The 21,817-nt window shown below is 52.0% G+C and overlaps 8 protein-coding genes across 8 annotated transcripts; 5 read left to right on the top strand and 3 right to left on the bottom strand.

Moving 5' to 3' along the window:
- Positions 1 to 537: 537 nt before the first annotated feature.
- On the top strand, positions 538 to 1,692 carry BROUX77_005893 (uncharacterized protein; the record flags this gene model as incomplete). Its single annotated transcript, XM_073750816.1, has 1 exon — positions 538 to 1,692. The coding sequence occupies one exon, from the start codon at positions 538 to 540 to the stop codon at positions 1,690 to 1,692; it is 1,155 nt and encodes a 384-aa protein (XP_073603763.1).
- Positions 1,693 to 3,443: 1,751 nt separating this feature from the next.
- Positions 3,444 to 4,430, top strand: BROUX77_005892 (uncharacterized protein; the record flags this gene model as incomplete). The annotated part of the gene is made up of 1 exon (XM_073750815.1): positions 3,444 to 4,430. The coding sequence occupies one exon, from the start codon at positions 3,444 to 3,446 to the stop codon at positions 4,428 to 4,430; it is 987 nt and encodes a 328-aa protein (XP_073603762.1).
- Positions 4,431 to 8,556: 4,126 nt separating this feature from the next.
- BROUX77_005891 (uncharacterized protein) lies at positions 8,557 to 11,118 on the top strand (the record flags this gene model as incomplete). Its single annotated transcript, XM_073750814.1, has 1 exon — positions 8,557 to 11,118. One exon carries the CDS (start codon positions 8,557 to 8,559, stop codon positions 11,116 to 11,118), a length of 2,562 nt encoding a protein of 853 aa, XP_073603761.1.
- Positions 11,119 to 11,876: 758 nt separating this feature from the next.
- On the bottom strand, positions 11,877 to 12,395 carry BROUX77_005890 (uncharacterized protein; the record flags this gene model as incomplete). The annotated part of the gene is made up of 1 exon (XM_073750813.1): positions 11,877 to 12,395. One exon carries the CDS (start codon positions 12,393 to 12,395, stop codon positions 11,877 to 11,879), a length of 519 nt encoding a protein of 172 aa, XP_073603760.1.
- Positions 12,396 to 13,095: 700 nt separating this feature from the next.
- BROUX77_005889 (uncharacterized protein) lies at positions 13,096 to 13,986 on the top strand (the record flags this gene model as incomplete). The annotated part of the gene is made up of 2 exons (XM_073750812.1): positions 13,096 to 13,133; positions 13,404 to 13,986. 2 exons carry the CDS (start codon positions 13,096 to 13,098, stop codon positions 13,984 to 13,986), a joined length of 621 nt encoding a protein of 206 aa, XP_073603759.1.
- A 1,537-nt stretch (positions 13,987 to 15,523) lies between these two features.
- On the top strand, positions 15,524 to 16,510 carry BROUX77_005888 (uncharacterized protein; the record flags this gene model as incomplete). Its single annotated transcript, XM_073750811.1, has 1 exon — positions 15,524 to 16,510. One exon carries the CDS (start codon positions 15,524 to 15,526, stop codon positions 16,508 to 16,510), a length of 987 nt encoding a protein of 328 aa, XP_073603758.1.
- A 2,798-nt stretch (positions 16,511 to 19,308) lies between these two features.
- Positions 19,309 to 19,833, bottom strand: BROUX77_005887 (uncharacterized protein; the record flags this gene model as incomplete). Its single annotated transcript, XM_073750810.1, has 1 exon — positions 19,309 to 19,833. The coding sequence occupies one exon, from the start codon at positions 19,831 to 19,833 to the stop codon at positions 19,309 to 19,311; it is 525 nt and encodes a 174-aa protein (XP_073603757.1).
- Positions 19,834 to 21,272: 1,439 nt separating this feature from the next.
- Positions 21,273 to 21,785, bottom strand: BROUX77_005886 (uncharacterized protein; the record flags this gene model as incomplete). The annotated part of the gene is made up of 1 exon (XM_073750809.1): positions 21,273 to 21,785. One exon carries the CDS (start codon positions 21,783 to 21,785, stop codon positions 21,273 to 21,275), a length of 513 nt encoding a protein of 170 aa, XP_073603756.1.
- Between the last annotated feature and the right edge of the window lie 32 nt (positions 21,786 to 21,817).

Genomic DNA, 21,817 nt, shown 5'->3' with positions numbered 1-21,817 from the left:
AACTCGGATTATGTTTAACTTGCTGTATTTGACGACGTGTCGCGTTTGTGAAATTGAGATTGTCGGAACACGGCGTTTTCAATGTGCCCAGTTCAAGGACTTTTATCCCAAGCCCAATACAGCCAGGTCATCAATCAAATGCCTTGACTTGACTTGACTAAATTTAACGTCTACCAAAATCACTAATCATTAATCAAATGCTAAAATGCTGCGCATCATAAAGCTTGTATTACCCGGGTCAACCTTCACATACGACCACAGCTTGTAGAAAGCACGGGATCCCGTCCGCTCTCCCTTAGTTAACCTACAGAGCGCCGGACTAGTACTACGGTGGGTGACCACGTGGGAATCCCCGGTGTTGTATGTTCTTTTGCTCCTTTTTAGTGTGAAGTCTCCGAAGCTTCACCGTTATCGATTGCGATAGCTGGCCCGCCCATCACATACGACCACAGCTTGTAGAAAGCACGGGATCTTGGGTCGGCTGCTCTCAGAGTCGCGCTGGCCCCGCCAAACCACCCCCTCGGCTCCATAAGGCCAATGTGGGGCATACTGGGTGAGCTTAGGAGTATGCTTTTATACGAGTTGTCCACGAGCTTCCCGCCGCCGTGCAAGGGCAAGCTACCTTCGACCCGGGCCCCGATCCGGGGTGACAAAGAGGCTGCCGCTGCAGCACACCTCGCTCTGGTCCGCTCCTCCCCCCCCTCAGACCTGTGGCTATACACAGACGGCTCGAAGCTGAGTCCGAACAGGGTTGGCGCCGGCTGGGTAATTATCCAGGGGGGACAAGTCCTGCTCTCGGGAAACCGCCCGGTCCCTTTCCGCGCCGAGGTGCACGACGCCGAAGTGCTGGCCATTGCCGAGGCCATAACCGCCGTCGACCTGCGGGACAAACCGCGGTGCCGCAAAGTCTGGATCTGTTCAGACAACATGGCAGCGGTGAGTAGACTCACGTCCCGGGACGTCAAGCCCGGAACCTCCGAGGAACACCTTCGGAGAGCCCAAACAATTTGCGCGGACTGGCTACGTCCCGACGCCAACCATCCGAGGCCAAGACCGTGGCCAGATGGAGCCATTGAGGTGGAAGCGATCTGGGTTCCAGGCCACTCCGATGTCGTGGGTAACGAGCTCGCCGACAGACAAGCCAGGTGGGGTGCAGACATAATCACCACAAGGACTGGCATGTCACTCTCCTGGGCACGCAGTGAATTCCGCGCCCGGGTCACTACCGCATTTCGCGCCTGGTGGGAGGCAGAGGGTCGCAACTCCAGACCTCACCTGCGCCGCCCGGTGCAGGCCCCGAAGAAGGCTTGGACAAGTCTCCTTGACGAGACCGATCGCAACCTCGCCCGCGCGGTGCTGACAGCTTTGTCAGGACACGGCGACTTTGCGGCCTATCACCGCCGTTTCGAGCACGAGGACGCCGTGCTCTCCTGTCCCCTCTGCGGAGCCGACACGAGCCCGGAGCACATCTGGGTTTGCCACCACAACCCACAGCGGGTGTCCAGCAGCTTCTTTCAGAAGTTGATCGGTACCAAGCGCGGAGCCTGCTGGCTGGCCGCCAAAGCAGCCAAAGCCCCCACGGCCCTGCTGGCTCACCGCCGCATGAGGCCGGACACGCAGGCGCAAGACGCGGCCCCTCCCGCGCCCCCTCTGCCACCTAGAGACGGCGTACCCTCGGGGTCTCCCCCTTAGCGCGTTTGCGCTGCCATCACCTCCTTTTTCCTACTTGTTTCTCTCTTTATTTGTACTTCCCTTTGTTGTTTCCTTTGTTTTTGTTTTTATGTTTGGTCTGCATCAGCGGCGAGGCCAGGACTCTGGGCCAGGTTTGGGGCCACACAAGCAAAGGACAGCCTCTGGGCTGGGCGGGTGGACACACTTTAGTCATTACACTTTGTGCGGGGTTTCTGTATGCATGGTTTGGATTTTGGGTTTCTGTTTCTGTATGTAATTTCTGGTACTACTTGTAGTCCCCTGTCGTATGCCGAGAATACCTCGCGAGTAGACAGGTAAATAAAGAATCAATCAATCAAGCAGAGACAGGTTTATGTCGCTTGCCCGGGCCCAGCGGTGGCGCAAAACATGGCTCTAGGAAGGCTCTGACAAGTGGTGGAACACCCAGAAGAAGCCTTCCCATCTAACACACCAGTTAGATGCGCCAAGACTCTGGAAGCACGAGTATAAAAGCTTCGGACGACAGAAGGTTGGTCGTGTGCTGAGTGTGAGATTTGCTCATGGGGGCTTCGCTCAGTACCACCGCCGATTTGCTCACGAGGACGCCGAACTACTATGCCCAGACTGCAACCAGGAGAAGTCTGCCTTCCACGCATGGACCTGCGCCCATGTCGCTAGACCTTTCCAAGAAAGATTCATTCAGAAGCTGAACGTCTCCGAGAAGGGCTTCCGCGCTCTCGCAAAGAAGTTGACGACCAGCGCCACGCAGGCTGAATAAACCCACACCACCTTCTCACCTATTTTCTTTGTTTGCTGCACCATCTTTCGAGTTTATGGTTTTTTGTTTTGCCTTTTGCTACCATATGCTCTACTGCGTTCGTTTCTGTATACTATCCTTTTTCTTTTTTTCTTTTTTTTTTTCTTTTGTTACTTGTTTCCCTGTATCACACATGCAGAATTCCACCCACTAGATGTCCTACGCTCGCGCGGAGGTTGAAAAGCTCCGATTTCTAGGGTTTTCTCATGACTAGCGGATCTGCTAGGATCCATGTCCGCCTCACGGAGGGCCGTGTAATGCTTTTCATGTAGCTTAGTCACGTAAAATAAAGTCAAGTCAGGTCAAGAAGGAGAACCGACCTACCCATCTGGGATATCCTCACGATCTTGTTGTGGATATCTTTCCACGTAGCTTTGGGTTGGCGATGTCACCTCACGAATAGGTATTGAACATTGACCTAGCGATGGTGTCTTGCGAATGTGCGTTGATGCCTGGACCTGGGTTGACTAATTCGCAGAGGCTCTCCCGGTGGATATCCAGCCATCCACATGCGAAAAGTCCAAGGTCACAGGAGTTGTACAATAAACATGGCTTAGACGCGGCGCCATATATTGCCGACTCGGGACGACTTTCGGGCGGTAGGAGCGCTTGCCACTATGAGGGAAACAAGAACTATTACAAACCATGTTTCTGGATGCCAAGCATTTTCTCTGGTTAGCATCCTCCCTTGGTTGTAGGACGGAAGGCTCATCTAGAAAAAGCGGAGCCCCAGACGAAAAACTGGCCCTCCCCCACAAAGGTTCCCATAGGGTTATTGCTGGGTTAGGACTTACACGGGCGACTGGTCCGGGAAACTGGACCTCAGGTCTGGGCAATAAATAGATGATCATGCCGCGCCTTTTTCTGTGATAGCCTCTTGGTTGACATCCAACACACTCTTCAATCATCTTCTGATATCTACTCTCTTAACCTTTTCTCACGTATTATTTCCACAATGGCCGACCGCTACGTTTCCGTCCATGAAAAGCCCCAGGGCCTCGGCGATGCCCGCCCTACTGCTATCCAGATCATCAAGGATGACAACCTCGAGGGCAAGCTCACTGGCCAGATTGCCCTCATTACCGGCTGCTCTGCTGGCATCGGCGTCGAAACTGCCAAGGCCTTCCACCTTGCTGGTATGACGCTGTACCTCACTGCCCGCAACATCGAAAAGGCCGAAAAGGCGCTGGGCGACCTGGTCCACAGTGACCGCGTGCACCTACTCGAGCTGGATCTTGATAGCTTTGCAAGCGTGCGTGCCTGTGCTGCCGCCTTTTTGGCTCAGAGCAAGACGCTGAACGTTCTCGTTTGCAATGCTGGCGTTATGGCTCCCCCCGAGGGCCGCACTGCCGACGGTTTCGAGACCCAGTTTGGCACTAACCATCTGTCGCACTTCTTGCTGTTCAATCTTCTGCGCCCAGCGCTGCAGGCTGGATCTACGCCTCAGAAGGCATCCCGAGTCGTCATCGTCTCATCTGTGGCACACCGCATGGGCCGCCCGCAGTGGGACAACATCAACTTTGATGGCAACTACAATGACTGGGCCGCCTATGGACAGAGTAAGACGGCCAATCTTTGGACTGCCAACGAGATCGAGCGTCGCTACGGCGCCAATGGTATCCACGCATGGAGTCTTCACCCCGGTGTCGTTTTGACTGAGCTTACCCGCCATATGTCCGAAGAAACGAAAAAAGTCATGGGGGGTGACCCAGCTATTGCCAAGATGTATAAAAACGCTGAACAGGGCGCTTCTACGAGCGTGTGGGCTGCTGTAGCCCCCGCGCTGGAGGGCAAGGGTGGAAAGTATCTGGAAAACTGCCAGATCATTGGTGCCTGGGAGCCATCGATGGGCCAATGGGGTTCTGGATACGCTGACTACGCTTACGATGAAGCTGAGGCCAAGAAGCTTTGGGAAAAGTCTGTGGAGTGGGTTGGGCTCTAGATAGAATATTGATATAAATAACCTGTGTATATATGTAAATATTGGTAAACACACATGCCATGCATACTTTAGTTTAACACAGTCTTTATCTCAAATGCAACAAGGTCAAGAACACTTCAAATGGTGTCTGAGTAAGCTATATGTTTCGCACACACAGGATGCTTACTCTCCTCGCCCTCTACTAAGCTCACAAATGCCCATCTCTTTGCTTCTCTGCGCTGGTGTTCATCTGAGCTTCCATACACCGCGCGCCTGTGCTGCCACTCACATCTCTTTTCCTTTTACTTCTAGCTCCTATGTTGCATGTTCTTACTTTGCCTTTCACGATTAACGTAGGAATAGGACTATGGAATTGGACTGCATGTACACATACACAGGGTCATATTCACGTAAGCACCAGAAGGTGCTATCCCACTTTGTACTTGTACGTAGCTATCACGACTGATGAATTGAGACTGGAGAGAGAGAAGAAGATCTGAACTCAACCGATCTCTTGTCTATTCTTTTGAGCTTAGCACCGTATGACGTGTATTCCGCATTTTGCCCAGCAAGTAGGACGGGAGTCAACGCACAACAACTGTCTAGCCAGGGTATCGAAAGCCGTGCAGGGGTATGAGAACAATGATGAGGTTAGGGCCCATTCAACCCCCGGGTCAGATTATCTATTTACCCAGCACGCTTGACGCAGACAACATATCCGAGATATTCATGTTTCTTTGATTGTCTTAGGAGCTTCCAATACCGTTCGGCTCATCCTACCCTCCTATACGAATGGGCAATTGCACACTGTTGACGGCTTTTGACAACCTTTTCTTAAGGGGGAACAGGAAGCCGAAGCCAAGTACCAGCATGGCATTGCCGGTGCTTGGTGTGAGTATTGGGAACAGGAGACAATGCAAAGGTTATCCTTTTGATAGAACGTGAAGCCGAGAAGAGAGCCTGTCAGAGGATTGATTGGGCTAGCTTCACACACATGAACTGGCACTAAAGCTATTAAACACGGGGAATTAATTAGATCCGGGGTCATAATAATGGCGATAAGGGGAACTTGTTCCTCAAGCTGAAGCATTAGAAGCAAATGACAATGGGTAGCAAAAGAAAACAATGTCTGGCCAAGACATGGCATCCTTCCTCTGAGCTGACAAGACCGTCAGTCATATGTGGTTCTCGCATGAAAACCAGCAAACTGGGCGGGAGTCCTCGTGATGAGCCACATAGCTCTCACTCCGCATAAATAGCCAACCTTTCCACCGTTTCTCTCCTGCTTTCCTCTATTTCTGAACACCACACCTATCTCTTATACCTTTTTCTTGCTTCTTCAAACACCAACCAACCCAATCTTTGAAAATGGCCGCCATCAAGACCTCCACCTTCTTCAAGTCCGCCAACAAGGCCGGTACCTTCGCTGGCTGCAGCTTGATGTAAATCACAACTGCGTGATCCTTGAGATTTCTGCTAGCACTGAGAGTAATGCCAGTGGAATCTGTTGCCCAGTAAGTTTGCTCTCATTTTCTTTTCTTCTTTTTTTCTTGTACTCATAGCCTTCTCATACTAATAAGACCTGAATAGCATGAGATTATTTTTCGGAGGTTTTCTTTTCGTCTCTCACCGTTTTCTTTCTGGTCCTGTTAATACTCTTGGCTTCTATTTGATTCCATGGCTCGCACCCGTGGTAGAAGGGCTCATATCGTCTCTGCTCGTCTTAATTTTCTCACCTTACAACTTCACATGCCACAAGAGCAAATTGGATGTCAGATTCTTTTCTCTGAACTATATAATTGATGCGTTGGCAGCCTGCCTTTTGCTTGCAACCGTTCATCATAGATCTGCGTTCAATTTCAATCAGGAGGCCAGATTTTGTTGTAAATTATTTCTAGTTTTTCTAGAGCGGAGGTATACTGGCTGAGTAACTGATATTCATACCAATATAAAGGACCATTTCACAAAACTCCTTAGGGGTACAAGTACTGACTGCAATTTTAGCTGATGATTTGACTTGGTTTTATTGAAAATTACTAAGCTACATGAAAAGCGTGACACTGCGTGCCGTGAGGCAGACATAGAGCCGTGAGAGTATGTTAGTCATGAGAAGACTTTAGCTAACGGGGCCTACCGACCTTCGCTCAAGATCTGAAGCTTTGCGAGCGTAGGATAACTAGCGGGTGGACTTCTGAATTGTACAAAAAAGGAGGACAAAAAGAAAATGAATGTAGTAAATCATATGGTGACAAGACAAATAAGAACAAGGAACCAGAAGCCAGAAGCCAGAACCTTGAGAAGAACCAAGCAAACAAAGGGAGAGGTGAGAAAGATAGGCATGCTTTTTCAGTTTGCATGGCTTTGAGCATGAACTTCTTCCTAGAGTTCATTGTTAATGGCGATTGCTTCACTCACGACAACGATGGCTGTCTTTATTCACTTGTCTACCCGCGAAAAAATCTCGACACACCACAGCATTGAGTTGAACGGTGATCATTCTGGTGTAACAATGACGTGTTATGTGCTTGTGGAATATGCCGTCGTATTGCTGAGAAATAACGGTAGGTAGACGTAAAAGAACCAAATCAAATCAAATCAAATCAAATCCGAGATGTGGAGAGGAGAAGACCCCGTGGCACCCGTGAACGTGTAACTCGATCCTACTGAGGCTACGGCTGACAGAGAAACGCGTTAAAAGCTGCTTGGTGTGGTGTGATTTTGTATTTCTGTTGTCTTTTACTTGTTTCTTTTTCTTGTTTTCCTGTTTCTTTTTCCTGTTCTTTTTCTTTTTCATTACCACAGTATTCATGTATCCCCCCAGATGTATCCTACGCTAGGAAGTGCTTATCACCCCAGGGAGATCCCGAGTCGGCGTCTACAGTTTGTTTGGAGCTGAGAGACTACGGTTACTAAGGCGGTCCGAATCGGAGGATCCCAGCAGTCGGCTCAGCCGCCGCCAGGTTGCCGGGACCTACCTGGTCATCTTATGAGTGTTTAACGAACACTCCGATTGATGTAAATTAGATGAAATGAATTAAATATAAAAACGCTCCGGCGGACCAACCTTCCCTACTACAACTATCGGGGATATCTGTGACGTCGACTTCCCCTGCTTTGGGTCTTTTCCCAGGGTTCCATAATTTGAACAACATATTCCCGGTGCTGTTGCCAAGGCTGTTATTTATAAGACGACAATGAGCCGTAAAGCCCGGCTCCGTTCCCCTCCCACTTTGAGAGATTCACCTACTATCATCTCATCTACCTTGTCCACCAACTCCACTGGACCACTTGCCCTCATCATTGCCACGTATGTATCAGCCGGTAGAGTCGTCCTTTCAATTTATGGATACGGCCCGAGAAGTTCGGGGAGTTCGCCTTTGTACGGCTAACATCATTTTTGCTAGGATAGTCTCGTTAACAGGAGGCAAAAGACCGACCTACTCTGCTAGGCCAAAATCTTGTGCCCTTAGGTCTTGGCCTTTCAGGTCTTGGCCACACACTAACCGTTGCCAGACCAAGATACTGGATATCTAGACCTGCAATCTGCATGTAAAGTCTTGAAAAGCATGAGATGGATTGTCAGGCGGCTTTTGAGCCGGATCCTAAGAGGCAATCGGTCATCAAGATACTGCAGGTGTGGTCTGACGATCCTTCTAAGTTGACATTGGTATCAAAGAATAGGAGCAAATAATGGCGGTAAAAGTATGGACCATTAGATAAGAAATCCCTCAAAATACGAGCCTTGGACTGTCTTTCAACGTCGTCTTTTGCCAAAGTTCCAACTGTTACACGGGTTTCACAAGGTGCAGCGCCAAAAAAATAAAGTGCACCCGTGTAACAAGCAAAGCAGGAGGGTCCTGCCGAGAAACCCCACAATTGGACATCACGTGACATGAGCGCCCTGATTAATTATATAACCCTGGCCAGCCACCCCAAAGATCACAACTTCTTTGTATAAACAAACCTCCTATCGCCAACAACGAAACTCACCAATTATCATCGCACGTCCTCATCAACTGTCGAAAACCATCTCACAGTACTCCATTACTCCATATCAGGAATCACCCACCAACCTTTTTTTCACCCCTGACTTTCAATTTGTCTTTTGTTCCGTTTCTCTTCCTTGACTGCACTTCTTCTTTTCATCATGGAGTCCCGCGAACCGCCATCGGGAGCAGAATATGACTTGGCCCAACAACTACAAGAGGCACAAGAAGAGGCCAGAAAAGCCAAAGAAACAGCCGAAAAGGAAAAGAAACATCGCCTAGAGGCCGAGGAAAGGGCCGAGAAGGAAAGACGACAACGCCTGAAGGCTGAAGAAATCGCCGAGAAGGAAAGACAACAACGCCTGAAGGCTGAAGAAATCGCCGAGAAGGAAAGACAAATCGCCGAGAAGGAAAGACGCAAGACCCGGCCAAGCACACTGTCCTCCTACATCTACTACAACCACTCCATGGGCTTCCAGACGCTGAATGTGGAGGCCAAAAACTATTCGACCGGTACAAATGCCACTTCTATCGCTAAGCGTTATTATCCTCGAAAGCTCCAGCCATGGCTCGAGTTTCCTAAATTTCATGAAGAAAGGTTTTCTGCCCTCAATCAACTATGCAAAAACGACCATATCTTTGAATCATACACGCTTACTGCTGGCTGTCCATTCTATCTCAAAGGGGTGAATATTGGCAACGAGGGATCATGTTCCTTGTTTTGTCATATGGTCACTGAGCGTCCTGTTAAGCACATCTTTGACTATTACCTCCAACAAAGGCCCTGTGGTGTCAAGGAGATTCTTTTCAACAAAAGTCCCAGCCTTAAGCAGACATACATGGACCATATACAGTCAACTCAATTCCAAGATGATATCAGTTTATTTCCTGAAGGGCCTGACTTTGATCTGTCTTATGACGAACCATTGATTGATGGAGATGCTCCAAATATCCCACTCGACGAACTCGTCGATGATGAACAAGGTCCTTGTGTGTCCATGGCGGTCTTGCCTCTAAGGCCTAACCCTGAAAACACCAACAAAAACAGCCCAGCAACTGATCACAACGATCGTGACGGTCCCCAAACTCAGTCTGCTACCGGTCCCAAGTCGGGTCGTAAACGTGCTGCTTCGTCCCTTCATCCCATCGATAGTTCTCGTCCGGCAAAGATTCATGCTACCGGTCGCCGAATAAGACTGGATGCCATGTGCTTTGGCAAAGAACAACTGGATACCTCTAAAGGTCTTTTTGTGGTGGAGTACAAACCTCCACAAAAGATGGCCCCTGATGTCCTCCGACGCATTCTTAACAAAGACAAGGGGACTGATGATTCCATCTTTGAGCGTTGCATAGAATCCAAGTTAGTGGAGCATTTCTCACGGGACGACCCAAGTCTCTTGGACCTTGACGCGAAAGACAAACGGCAGTTCCAGATTGCTCATGCATTTGTCGTCAAAGCTTTGGTACAGACCTTCCACTACATGATTGCCACCAGAATTCCCTATGCGACCTTGACAACTGGCGAGTGCACTGTTTTCCTGCATCACAGCCTATCGGAGCCTGGGGTTTTGCAATACCATCTTGCTGTTCACCGGGATGATGTATCAGGAATTCCTTTCTATAAATCTGCTGACCCTCCACCCGATGACGTCATTGCTGCAGCATATGAGAACGGAATAAAGAGGACTGCAATTGCACTGACATCGACACTACTAGCCTTGGCTCTCGAGTATGACCCAAAAAACGACCCGAATTTTAACAAAACGCTCGATCTCCCCATCTGGGCTGACTCACCATCTAAGGATCAGAAATCCTTGCCTGACACCAGAGACGGTGACTCTGGGAAACAGCAGGATCAAGGTAATTCTTCGAGCCATGTTGAAGGACAAAGCGATGGGCAAACTTCAGATACTACGACTCACGCAAGCCTGGATCTCGTTTCAGAAGTACATACAGATGTCCCGCTTTTGCCGTATTGCACCCATGAATGTCTTCTTGGCCTGATGCGTGGTGGTTGGCTTGACGAGCATTGTCCCAACTTTGACACCCACAAAGCCGGAAGCCAAGGTCCCTCTAACTTGTTCCAGCGACACCCGATCACCCACAAAGAGCTTCGGTCTCTTGTCAAGTCGCAGCTAAACATGGCAAATCGCTCTGGATTCGAAGTCCTGCGTGGAGAGAAGGGTTTCTTTGGCAGTCTTGTCAAGATCACTCTGCAGCACTATGGTTATACGTTTGTTGCAAAGGCGACCATTTCCTACTGCATGCCGCTGCTGCGTCACGAAATTAAAGCCTACCGTCGCTTAGAGTCTCTACAGGGCATAGCTGTGCCCGTATGCCTCGGCCACGTACACTTGGACTTGGGTATATATACAGGATGCATTGCTGAAGAGCTTTTGCTGCTCTCTTACGCTGGAAGACATGTCCGCGATCTCAATGATGTCAAGTCTGAAGTGGACGAATTGTGTCAGATGTTGCGTGATGCAGGCGTTGAACACGGCGATGTTCGTGAGCCCAACGTTGTGCTTGACCCTGAATCAGCCACCTTGATGCTCATTGATTTTGACCGAGCCGAGTTTCACGCGCCTGCTGCGCCTCTACTGCCATCCCCTACGGGACCTTTCATGCCGGCAGCGAAGAATCAAAAGATGGACCAATATGTGACTCGATGGAAAGAGGGACGGGCACTGCAGCCAACGCCAGACCATGAAATCTTTGGGTAGATTAGATGGAGGGACGCGGATGTGAGGCGAAGTACGCTATGTGGGCACCATGTTTAAGATGTGTGTACTCTTTAGCTCCAGACGTTAGTTGCATGGTATTTGCATTCTTTGAAGTTGTCTATACTGAAATAATCGTATGATATCACGAAACAGACGTTGTCTATTTACTAGGCTACCGTCAGATGTCTGCACAAGTCTAAATGACAAGTCAATCCTGCAGGAATTGAATGGTGGGCCTCGGCTAGTCAGCGGCCCTCCACCTGCACGAGTCAACACAAATAATACCGAAAGCCCCTCCTCGGAGTGTAATGGCGGAGGGTCTCCTACTTGCCCAGCACTATCCTTTGCTTGAGAGGCCCCAAACAAGATTTGATTTGATTTGGTTGGTTGGTTGATTCTTTATTAAGTTGAGTTGAAAGTTTTTATTAACCTGTCTACTCGCGAGGGATTCTCGACATACGACAGGGGACTATTTCTAGTACCAGGAAAAATACATAACAGAAGCAAAAACCAAAATCTAAAACCATGCACACAGAAACCCCACAATCCAAAGTATAATGACGGGAGGTCTCCCACCTGCCCAGCGCAGAGGCTGTCCTTCGTCCGCATGGCCCCAAACCTGGCTCAGAGTCCTGGCCTCACCGCCGATGTAGTGATAAAAAGATTTTGTGCAAAATAAGAAAAAAGGGGGGTTGGCGGCGTATTCACGTCAGAGGGTTGGCAGCGCGGTTGCGCGAAAAGAAATTGGGCCCCAGAGGCTAAGCTACCCCGGGCAGGGTCGGACCAGGCGGCGGAGGGTCGGGCGGAGGGCGAACTGGGGAGTCCCCTTCCTGCGGGTTCGTTCCCGTTACCGCACGGCGGTATGCTAGAAGCACCGGAGGACTCTTGGCCGCTTTAGATGCCAGCCAGATGGCTCCACTCTTGGTGGCTATGAGCTTCTGGAAGAAGCCCTTAGCCATCCGTTGAGGGTTGCGGGGGCAGGTCCAGATGTGCTCCGGGGTGGTCTCAGCGTCGCAGAGGGGGCAGGTTAGCACTGCGTTCAAGTGATTGAAACGGCGGTGGTAGTCTGCGTAGTCTCCGTGACCAGAAAGTGCTGTCAGGACAGCGCGGGCGAGCTTGCGCTCAGTGTCGTCAAGAAGGCTTTTCCAGGCCTTCTTAGGAGCCTCGAGAAGTCGGCTCAGGTGCGGTCTGTTGGCACAACCTTCATTCGACCACCAGGTGCGAAACTCGGTGGTGATGCGGGCGCGGAAATGGCTGCGGGCCCAGGAAAGGGACATCCCTACGGGCGTGTAGGCCCTCTCGGCGCCCATCTTGGCTTGTCGGTCCGCGAGCTCGTTGCCCCAGACGTTGGAGTGCCCCGGGACCCAAATCACTTCCACAGCGAGGGCACCATCTAGCCACGGTCTAGGACCTGGGTGGTCAGGGTTTTGGCCAATCCAGTCGGCGCAAATCGTTTGGGCCCTCCGGAGAGCCAAACATAAGAAGACCTTGTTTGTTATTTTTTTTATTTTATTTTATTTATTTTTAGAGTCTAGCGGGGGAGCACGTGACTCCCGCCCATCCCAGTGAGGACATGCAGACTAAGGCTAGCTTGAAACAAAACTGCCGCTATGACAGCGCGTGGCGCAATGCCAGGGTTAGGCCGGTGAGGCCTGCGTAAGGGTTGGTGGGCGCTGTACAGCGGCTGTCCCACCGGAGGTGTTGTAGAGGGAGGGGACACAGGTCCTGAAGAAACTGTGTCTTGTAGAGGAGGGTAGAGAGGCGGGCCGCTCCCGTAGGGGTACTGAGCACGAAGGCTAGGGTCCCGAGGCCACGGGGGCGTCCGAGGGTTGCGAGCCGTTCCCTCACGGTGGAGCACGCAGCGAAATGGGTAGAGGCCTTGGGACGGCCACAGGCGCAGTAAAGCGCCGATAAGAAGACCTTGGTCATCGGGGCCCTTCGACCTTGACTTAACTTTATTTTACGTGACTAAGCTACATGAAAAGCATTACACGGAGGGGCCCTTCGACCCCCACGTGAGCGTATCACGTGACCGATTATCACCACTTTTTCTCGAGCTTTTTTCCGCAGTCATTTTCCCAAAAACACAACTTAATATGTCACTTGCTTCGCAAGCGCCAACTAGCCCAATGGTAAAAATGTCGAAAAAGAATGACCCCAACCCGATTTGAACGGATAACCTTTTGATCTGGAGTCAAACGCGCTACCGTTGCGCCATAGGGCCGTGAAAGATTGTGAAATTCCAGAAGCTATATCATCACTATTTATGACAACCCTAACCCTAGTCCCGAGTCGGCGTCTACATCCCAGGCCACATGGGCTTGGAAGGCAACGAACTGGCAGACGCGCAAGCAAAACTGGGGTGCCAACAGACGACAACAGACGACAACAGAACCCCGCGTCAGCCTGGCCGAAGCACGGAGATGGAGACGAGACCGTCTAAGTCTCGAATACGGGGAATGGTGGCAGAAGCAAAAAGGATACCGCCCACTGGGAACTGGTGTCCCCGCCGAACCCCCCTTCCGTGTCTCCCGCTACGACGGCCTCACCAAGATTGAGCTAGGCCACATCCTGGCGGCCAGAACCGGAGATGGTGACTTTGACGAGTACCATGACCGATGGGAACACAACTGTCCACGCGGGTGCCGAGCTTGCAACCAGCCAAAGGAACGAGGACACTGGTGGACGTGCAGGGCACTGCCGAGGCCGTGGAGCCAGAGATTTGCTGACAAGCTTCTGAAAACAACAAAAGCAACAAGTCACGTTGCCAGCGTTTTACGCCGCAATCTCAAGTTCCTTGAAGAAAGACAACAGCCCGAGCGCCCCGAGACTACCCAGCCATCGCCCACTGCCAGCACCGAGACATGAAGGTGGGATTTTGAAGGAGAGATGAGAGTGGAAGAGAGATGGGAGAGGAAGGTTAGATTGGGAGGAGACGAGGTAGTAGGATCAGAAGGAGATGTCGAGAAGGATTCCATGAGGAGGTTTTGGGGGGTCCTTTTCCCGTCCACCAATTATAAAGGAGGGAAAACTCTCAAAAAAATGCAGCAACGGCCATGCCCGCAAGAGGACAAAACCACGCGTAATCCGCCAGTGACAAACCCCCGTGCCGAGAGCCGGTGGCCTTTTAGACTAGACTACACGCGGTTTGTTGCAAACCAAAAACACCAGGTAACCAACCCTGGAAAGGTAGGTGTGCCCTCGGGCCGCGCTGGACGGAGAGTCCTCCTGGCTTCCACGCTGGACCCTCAAAAGTCACAGGAGATGCTTGAAGTCTATGCGCACCTGCAATCGCTGACCGCCCGGGAGTAGTTTGGAAGATGACATCATCCGACTGCTTCCGTCCGGAATATGCCGTCGTATTGCTGCGAAATAACAGTAGGTAGACGTAAAATAATAAAATCAAATCAAATCAAATCAGTCGGCGTCTACAGTTTCTTGGAGGGGGTGGGGGGTGGGGTACCTTTGAGGTCGGCTTCCGCGCCGTCGACTCGTTCCTTTTTGTTTTGTACTTGTGTTTCTTACTACTCATAGTTAGCGGAGTGTGGACCACTGGTTCTTCGAGGCTTGGAAATGGTGCGCCATCCCGAACACACAGAAATGATGGGCGTGTTGAGTGGAGGACTTTAAATTTCCGTCCGGTAACCAATCCGACGTCGTGCGATCTTGGTGATTTTGGTAGACGTTAAATATAGTCAAATCATCCACCAAAACATCATCTGCGGCACGAACCTAGAGATTTAGAGCTACATATATCTCGGCATGATAGCCTACAGTCATAGGCCTTGGCCTGGGAGTTACGGCTCCACGCTGTGGATGTGCCCTGGCTCAAGTATCACTTTGACAAATAGCTAATGGAATCGATGAAGCTGGTCGAGACCTCTACAAAATGACTAGAAGTGTACACTGACATAACTAAATACAGCCCATTACAGGAGAATCGGCCTACCGATTCGTGATATTCTTAGGGTCTCGGTGTGGACATCTTTCCATGTAACATTGGCTTAGCCATGATGTGTTGCGAACATGTGTTGATGCCTAGGATTTGGCTGACTAGGTTTTATGTTTTAGCTGGTAGATATCCGGCCATACATACATGAAAGGTCCAACTCCACAGAAAATGGGTGACAGGTGTCACCCGAGCTCGGGGGGATATATTGCCGACTTGAGGCGATGGAAGTGCTTGTCGTTGTGACGAAGATAAGAGCTATTACAAACTATGTTTCTGGATATCAAGGACTCTCTTTAGCTATCTTCCTTCGATCATGGACCTCAGGTCTGGGCAATAAATAGATGATCATGCCGCGCCTTTTTCTGTGATAGCCTCTTGGTTGACATCCAACACACTCTTCAATCATCTTCTGATATCTACTCTCTTAACCTTTTCTCACGTATTATTTCCACAATGGCCGACCGCTACGTTTCCGTCCATGAAAAGCCCCAGGGCCTCGGCGATGCCCGCCCTACTGCTATCCAGATCATCAAGGATGACAACCTCGAGGGCAAGCTCACTGGCCAGATTGCCCTCATTACCGGCTGCTCTGCTGGCATCGGCGTCGAAACTGCCAAGGCCTTCCACCTTGCTGGTATGACGCTGTACCTCACTGCCCGCAACATCGAAAAGGCCGAAAAGGCGCTGGGCGACCTGGTCCACAGTGACCGCGTGCACCTACTCGAGCTGGATCTTGATAGCTTTGCAAGCGTGCGTGCCTGTGCTGCCGCCTTTTTGGCTCAGAGCAAGACGCTGAACGTTCTCGTTTGCAATGCTGGCGTTATGGCTCCCCCCGAGGGCCGCACTGCCGACGGTTTCGAGACCCAGTTTGGCACTAACCATCTGTCGCACTTCTTGCTGTTCAATCTTCTGCGCCCAGCGCTGCAGGCTGGATCTACGCCTCAGAAGGCATCCCGAGTCGTCATCGTCTCATCTGTGGCACACCGCATGGGCCGCCCGCAGTGGGACAACATCAACTTTGATGGCAACTACAATGACTGGGCCGCCTATGGACAGAGTAAGACGGCCAATCTTTGGACTGCCAACGAGATCGAGCGTCGCTACGGCGCCAACGGTATCCACGCATGGAGTCTTCACCCCGGTGTCGTTTTGACTGAGCTTACCCGCCATATGTCCGAAGAAACGAAAAAAGTCATGGGGGGTGACCCAGCTATTGCCAAGATGTATAAAAACGCTGAACAGGGCGCTTCTACGAGCGTGTGGGCTGCTGTAGCCCCCGCGCTGGAGGGCAAGGGTGGAAAGTATCTGGAAAACTGCCAGATCATTGGTGCCTGGGAGCCATCGATGGGCCAATGGGGTTCTGGATACGCTGACTACGCTTACGATGAAGCTGAGGCCAAGAAGCTTTGGGAAAAGTCTCTGGAGTGGGTTGAGCTCTAGATAGATTTGCACTGGCTCTACGGAGTGTACCCATATAAATAGTGCTAAACATGTCGTAAATATACTCTAGTTTAGTCTAACTCTCATGTGGAACCCCCCGGATAACTCCGACACCCCTCAATGATTTGACTACCCCAACCATCATTCGTTCGACCGAGAAACGTGGCCAGACACAAAGTTTACCATCAAAACCAGCGTGGCATGGAAAAACCCGAGTCGTTGAGCGGGTGAAAAACCATACCAGGTGAGCCTCCGGAGGCTAGGAGCGTATCCTTCCGCTTTTCGAAGTGGCCGCCGCACCGAACCATGGCTGAGACCCGATGCAGTCCGCGAGTGCCACAGCAGGACAAAAGAAAGACTAAAGAAAAAAGAAAAGACGAGGGTGGACTGTCTAAACCTTCAAAGGGACAGTCCCGAGTTGCGAAGATGGATCCACGAGTTGTTGGGTGTGGCGGCGATGAAGGGCCGGCGATCGCGAGGAGGGTGTCGTGAAAAGGGGGCGAGTCGACGGCGAGGAAATCCCTCAAAGTTGGGAGAAAGCGGACTCGGGCTTCGCAGCTCGTTGTCGTGTTGAAGAGAACAAACAGCTGGAACACGGAGGCTCGCAGCCTCCAGAGCGACCCTAACGTCACCCCAAAGGTCCCAGTAAAACAAATAACGAAATACAAAAAACTAGACAAAGGAAAAAAAGTAGAAAATGGCTCGGTCTTTCTGCCGGCCTATGCTTGGTTGATGAGGCGTTGCCGCCCGGGGCCCCTCTGTGCCAGTTTATCGACTCTCTCGGCCAACGTCTTTGCCCCTCGTGCCGTCTTCAATAGACGCTCTACCCATGACCTGCTGTATCTTTTCTGTAGGCCTTTGCATGTCCAAACATGTGGGCCGTCTTTCTCGGCCCCGCATCTCTCGCACCCTAACGGCGTGTCGTGCTCGAAGCGGACGTGGTACTTGTCTAAGTCTCCGTGCCCCGACCTAGCTGCGAGGACTCTGCCGACGCTGACTCGGTTGTGCTTTCCGGCCGTAGCCTTCCATGCCACCGGTGCTTCCAGATTTCGCCCGGTGCTTTTCCACCATCGATCTGTCGCTGCTTGGAACTCCCGCTTGCGCCATCGTTTCAGTGCAGCCAAAGTCCACAATGGGTTGGGCTGGGCTGTTTCCTCTGTAGTGGCCTCTTTCGCCAGCTGGTCCGCTCGCTCGTTTCCCGGGATGCTTCTGTGGCCCGGAACCCGCCTAACTCCCTAGTTTCGGCCTGGGTGTCCGTCTTTCCACTTCCGCATGAGGTCTCTTGTTTCGTCTATAGCTTCCTGCGAGGTGCCCCAAACTGGGAGCCTGGCGTTCAGCCTATCCACCACGCTGCGGTTATCTAGGCAGATGATGATTTTGATGTTCGCTGTGTTTGCAGTGACATTGACTGCTTCGGCTGCAGCGTGTCTCGCCGCGATCGCCTCCGCATCCGCAACCTCTGCCCCGACCCTAGATGTAGTTTGCCTGTGGCTAGTTCTTGCCCTTGCTTGATCAAAGCCCATCCTGAGCCGGCGTAACCTTTGGAGTCCTTGGACCCATCTGAGTACGCCCACAGAATTGGTGAGCTTTCGTCTGTGATCTCCTGGGTGTGTCTTTCTGCTTCCTCCAGCTTCGAGCTGTAGGCCGTCCTTCTTTCCTCAGGGGCGGGAGCACCGCCATATCTGGCCCAGCAGTTGAGCTTCGTGTACCTATTCGGTAGTGTGCCCAGTATCCAATCCGTCCATCCGTCGAAGGCGTCAGGGATATGCACTCCGTGCTTGTACTTGGCTCTCCTGACAGCCTCAGCTCTGATAATGTCGTCAAGGATCACCGTGATCGGCGGGGCCCCGACGACGTGGTGTACCAGGTCCACTGGCGTTGTCCTGTAGGCGGGCGCGGCTGCTCGGTATGCGGCCCTGGCTACCACGTCCATTTTCCCGGTGATGGTCTTCATGCGCTTGTCATCCGACATGTTTCCTCGAGGGGCTGGCCACCCAGTGGCTGCCGCGTAAGTCAGGTTTGAGATCACGCATACTCTTGTTGCGTTCACCATCGCCTGGACTTCTGCTCCTTTGTAGCACCCTGTCAAAATCCGCATCGCATCAGCGGCCTTGCGAGCTTTCCTCATCATCACTTCCGTGTGCCCTTTGAACGTGAGTTTCTTGTCGAAGTGTACCCCCAGCCATCGTAGGGCGTCCCCATTCGGCGTGGGTATGACTTGGGATCCGTCTGCCATCTTTGCTGCTGGCCCTTCTGTTCCCTTCTTGTGGAAGTGTATCAGTGCCGTCTTTCCCTGGTCCAGACTGAGTCCGTTCGCTAGACACCAATTCTCCACACCATGTAGATCCCGCTCCAAGGTTCTGGTAGTCTCCTGCAGGTTCCGGCCCATCGCCAACAGACACCCGTCATCTGCATATCCTCTAAGCATCTGAATGCGGTATAGGAGACACATGAATAGCATGAAGAGCACCGGTGAGACTGGCGATCCCTGAGGCAGAGTCCCTGGGAGCATCTCTGCTGGCGACACCTCATCGTCTATCCCCATCCTCGCTGTCCTGTTTTCCAAAAATGATTTGACCCATCCACAGTAAATTGCTGGCCACTTCTGTTCCACAAGCCTTTTCACCATTCTGGTTGGCGTGACCGCATCGAACGCGCCCTTGACGTCAAACGTGAGCATCGATGCCACCTGTTTCTGTTTCCATGAGTGTCTAACCTCCGTCACCAAGGATAGGGTCAGGTCCGCCGCCGCTCGTTGCGGCACCGCTCCAGCGTAGTAAGGGTGTATCACACCTCTTTCAAGGGCCTCCCTCGCTAGTCTTCTTGCCATCAATCTTTCCAGAGCTTTCCCCAAGCGTGGGAAGCAGTGAGATTAGTCTAAACGACCTCGGGTTGTTCTTGTCGGCCTTACCTGGCTTTGGAATTGGCACCAGGCAGGCGGTCTTGAAAAGCTTGGGGTGATGTGTTCTTTCGATGCACAGCCTAAAAAGTCTAGTGATGTGTTCTCCCAGTCCTTCCCATGCCAGCTTTAGAGCCTGGTTAGGAATGTCGTCTAATCCTGGGACCGTGTTCTTGGGTGCAAACACGGCGCTCTTGACTTTTTCAACCGTGAGATCCAGTGTGAAGGGGTGGCGGTCTTCCGGTATCGTCGGAGGTGCCACGTCCGGCAGTCTGTTTCTCACATGCGCTTCCAGCAGTGCGTCGGCCTTTCCCGCAGTCGTCCTGGCCAGCGTCCCCTCAGTTGTGCGGACCGCCGGTAACTCGGTGCGCGTGGTGCTTCCTGTCCAGCCCACGGCTTTGTAGATTTCCTTTGTCTGGGCCATTCCGTTTATCTTGCCGTTGTAGAAGGTTGCCTTTGCTCGTTTAATGGTCGCCAGGTACTCTCCTCGGGCGGCTTGGGTGATCGCAGAAGTGCTCTCCAGGGCTCCTCTGGCTGCCAGTACTTTTTTGTGTCTGTCCTGGCACTCACGGGTCCACCATGGATGGTCTCTTCCTCCGTTCTTCTTAGCCTTTGTCAAAGCTGCCTGGGAGATGCTTGTCAAAATTTCCTCAGTGAGTCTGTCCAAGTCAACGTTTCCTGTTTCTTGGGTCGTCCACCACCGGTCAATTCTTGTGCTCTCGGTCTTTGCTCTGTCGAGTATCGCTTCTGGTCCATCTTGTGCAATTCGCATTCTCGCTCGGTCGTTTTTTGTCACGGGGGCTCTCGTCAGCATCAGTTCCAACAAGGTGTGATCGCTTCCCACATCCACCTCGTCATGTGACCCAAACCATCCCACCTTGCTGTAAAGCTCGCGCCCTATCACTGAAAGGTCCAAAACGCCCCCTCTCGCGTGTGTTGGTATCCCGGAGTCATTCAGAACCACCATGGATCCGCTCTCCACCCAGTCTACCAACTCTTGTGCCTGCGGTTCTCTTCCTTCGGGGGGCGCTTCGCCATCCCAGATTGGATGCCTTAGGTTGAAGTCACCCACTATTATGGCTTTTCAGCTTGGTCTTGTTTCCATCAATTTTTTTGCTGCCTCACCGCAGCGTTTGGATCCTCTCGGGGCGTTGTATACATTGGTGATCCGTATCTCTCCTCCTTGCGTCTCCACCACCAGGCTTTGAATGTCCGGGTGTGGAGGTTTCCATTGCAGTCCGCGTGCCTTCACATCTTCTCTGCAGAAAATGAGAACGCGTGGCCTTTCTATCCAGTCATCGGTTGGCGCGAATAGCCTGTATCCTGTTATAGACACAGTCTTCGGTCTGTTCTTGTCTCGTACGAAATGGGGCTCCTGTACACATATGACGTGCGCGAGTTGTTTAACAGCAGCGCTTGCCAGTGCTGCCTGTGCATTTCGTCCTTTGCCGAGGTTCGCCTGCCATAGGAGAAATTTGTTGGTTTCTCTATTCATGAGTAGTAGGGGCGTCGGTGATTTCCATGTCGTCGGTAGTCTCCGCTACCTTCTTCTTGTTGGCCGCCGTGTCAGTTCCCGGAGTCGCTTTTTCCTTTCTGACCTCCTTTCTTGTCGCATTTCCAGTCGTCTCCTTCTCGGCGGGCGATGAGCCTGTTTCTGTGCCTCGTATTATCGAGTCCGCCCCCGCCCCGCTGGCTTGCTTACGCTTCCGACCCTCTCCCTCCGGGTCTTCTGCTTCTAGAGCGATATTTCCTTGGCCAGCTCTGGCTGCCCAGGGTGCCGTTTCAGTGGGGCATTTGGCAACTGAGTGCCCGGTCTTCTTGCATCTGGTGCAAGTCACTGTCTCTTCCCGACATTCTTTGCTGTCATGTCGGCGTCCACACTTCTCGCAGCGCCACGTTTGCACTGTAGAAAGCCTTTGTCTTTTGGCCCATAAAGTTCACCTGTTTGGGGCGGCCCTTCAGCTCCCTAGCCTTGAAGGCTGCTCTAACTGTGGCCTTCAGTCCCTCTCTCAAGAGGCTGCACGCAGCCGGGGCCATGCCGAAAGCCTCCTGCACGTGGTGCTTGGCCTTTGCTTCATCCATGGGTACGAGCACCATCTGTCCCTCGGTGCTCAGCTCGTACCACGAGGTCTGCTGGTCTCTCAGCGCTACCCATACCCATGGGTCGTCGACTTCGGCTTTCACGCCGGCTCCCATGGTCTTGGCCACCGCGGCTAGTTCCTCTGCTGTCAGTTCTGCTCCCTTGTCCGGGAGGATAGCAAAGTCTGTTGCCGTCTTGTTCGCCCGTATGAACTTTCTGCCCTTCGGGGCTGCCTTGTTCACCACGCCCAGCACTGCCATGGGGTGTAGGTCGCGCAGTTGATGCTCCTGGTCCATTCTCAGGAAAACTCTGTAGTCTTGGCAGGCCT

This window comes from Berkeleyomyces rouxiae (genome assembly GCF_048999995.1).
Source record: "Berkeleyomyces rouxiae strain 22BRR77 chromosome Unknown BrBRR77_ptg000007l, whole genome shotgun sequence".
Classification (NCBI taxonomy): Eukaryota; Fungi; Ascomycota; class Sordariomycetes; order Microascales; family Ceratocystidaceae; genus Berkeleyomyces; species Berkeleyomyces rouxiae.
This window is presented reverse-complemented; position numbering and strand designations above follow the sequence as displayed.